General features: G+C 48.8%; 1 protein-coding gene across 1 annotated transcript in view; it reads right to left on the bottom strand.

The window, feature by feature from the left end:
• The window catches only part of PXYLP1 (2-phosphoxylose phosphatase 1), a 60,509-nt gene that overhangs the window by 6,763 nt on the left and 52,093 nt on the right, over positions 1–1,653 (bottom strand). Inside the window, exon 5 of the mRNA XM_003789444.3 lies at positions 138–277. Within this exon, the coding sequence (XP_003789492.1) occupies positions 138–277 (140 nt within the window). The remainder of the gene's footprint in view (positions 1–137; positions 278–1,653) is intronic.

Genomic DNA, 1,653 nt, shown 5'->3' with positions numbered 1-1,653 from the left:
GGATGGGAGAGCACTGAGCAAACAGAGTCCATCCTCACCCCTCTGAGTCCCCAGCACGCTACCTGGGAGCATCCCCACAAATGTACAGGCATGGCAGAGCGGATGGGAGAGCACTGAGCAAAGGGCACCACGCATACCTGTCTGTGTGAGCTCCCCCATCTCGCACAGCGGGTGATTAGGGTAAAGAGGCAGGCCTTTTAAGGGGCTTTCAAAAGAGGCTCCGGATCCTTTTGACATGTGACTAACGAAAGCTTCCAGTTTAGGGTGATACGGTTTCCTAAAGAGACAAAACAAGAGAATAAAAAGACAAAACAGAGAATTAGTGGTCTAAAGAATTTTCAACCTCAGCAAGCAATATGTCAAATGGGTCAAGGCCTTTCCTACCAATAATAGATTTTGGCTCCATCACTTTTAAATTCAAATTTCATTATTATTTGACCTCTGACACTCACCCATAAAATTCCCTCTCTGTAAAGTCAGCCTGAGTCTCTCACCTTGGCTGAATTTGGCACTGGGGGATTCAGCTTTGCCCTCCCAACATTCTTCCCAACTTGTACCACCACCTCCTGGGCTCCCTCTCTGGAGCCCCCAACACCCATCCAGCAGTCGTGCTCTGGGCTGGGAGTTGTCCCAATTTTTCCCTTCCCTGCTCTTGCACGTGCCAACCCCCGCCCCCAATTGTGCAGATTCTTCCTCCTGGTGTGCTTCCATCCCTTTCTCCTTCACCCTCATAGCTACTCTCTGGCTTCTGGCCTCAGGCAGCTTTTGTCTAGGTGGCAATGTGCTCTTTGGCACTCCTGCCCTTTAACCAGGCCCCACTGATGTGCCTTCTCCACTGCCTCAGGGATCGACTTAATAAAGGCAACTCTGAGTCTGTCCTTCCCCATCACCGGCCATCCATGGCCACCTCCTGGAAGGTGTGCTGCCCGTCCACCTGACCTGGCCCTCTGCAACCTCACAGCGTGCTCTGGCTGCCCGGAGACAACACATACACACCCCCTCATTCTCTCCCACGCCCACAACTTTCTAGGTGCCACCTCTTCCTCCTATAAAATCTCCGTCACCCTTCACCTAGGGAACCTTTAATCCCTCATTTTTCTGACCTCTGGAGAACCTCCCTTTAGGAAAATTGTTAACGGAGTAAGATAACCAGGATCTGTGATGGCTCCTTACAGTTCACACTCTGCGGTTTGTGCACACAAGAGCTCATTTAATAGGAAGTGGTAATAAATATCGAAAAAACAGTTTATACAAGATCTGAGATTATGAGATTAGTTTGCTGTCACAAAGTATATGTGGTAAGTCTTTCGAATCACTAATATACAATTTCCCTGAATAATGGAATGACCTATGAATACACACATCTTTTCCTTGAATAATGGGATAGCCTATGAATGAATATGCATTTTCCAGTTGAACAGAAGAGGCCAGATAGAGTATAGTTCACAACTAAACTGCATAAGAATCAGCATGAAAAGAAGCAAAGATAAGGCTCGGTGCCTATAGCTCAACCGGCTAAGGCGCCAGCCACGTATACCTAAGGTGGCGGGTTCAAATCCCCAGCCTGGACCCGCCAAACAACAATGATGGCTGCAACCAAAAAATAGCCGGGCGTTGTGGTGAGCGCCTGTGGTCCCAGCTACTTGGGAGGCG

This window comes from Otolemur garnettii, unplaced genomic scaffold, assembly GCF_000181295.1.
Source record: "Otolemur garnettii isolate 467f Iridium unplaced genomic scaffold, OtoGar3 scaffold00032, whole genome shotgun sequence".
NCBI lineage: Eukaryota > Metazoa > Chordata > Mammalia > Primates > Galagidae > Otolemur > Otolemur garnettii.
The sequence above is the reverse complement of the archived record's forward strand: the minus strand, read 5'-3'. Positions and strand labels throughout refer to the sequence as shown.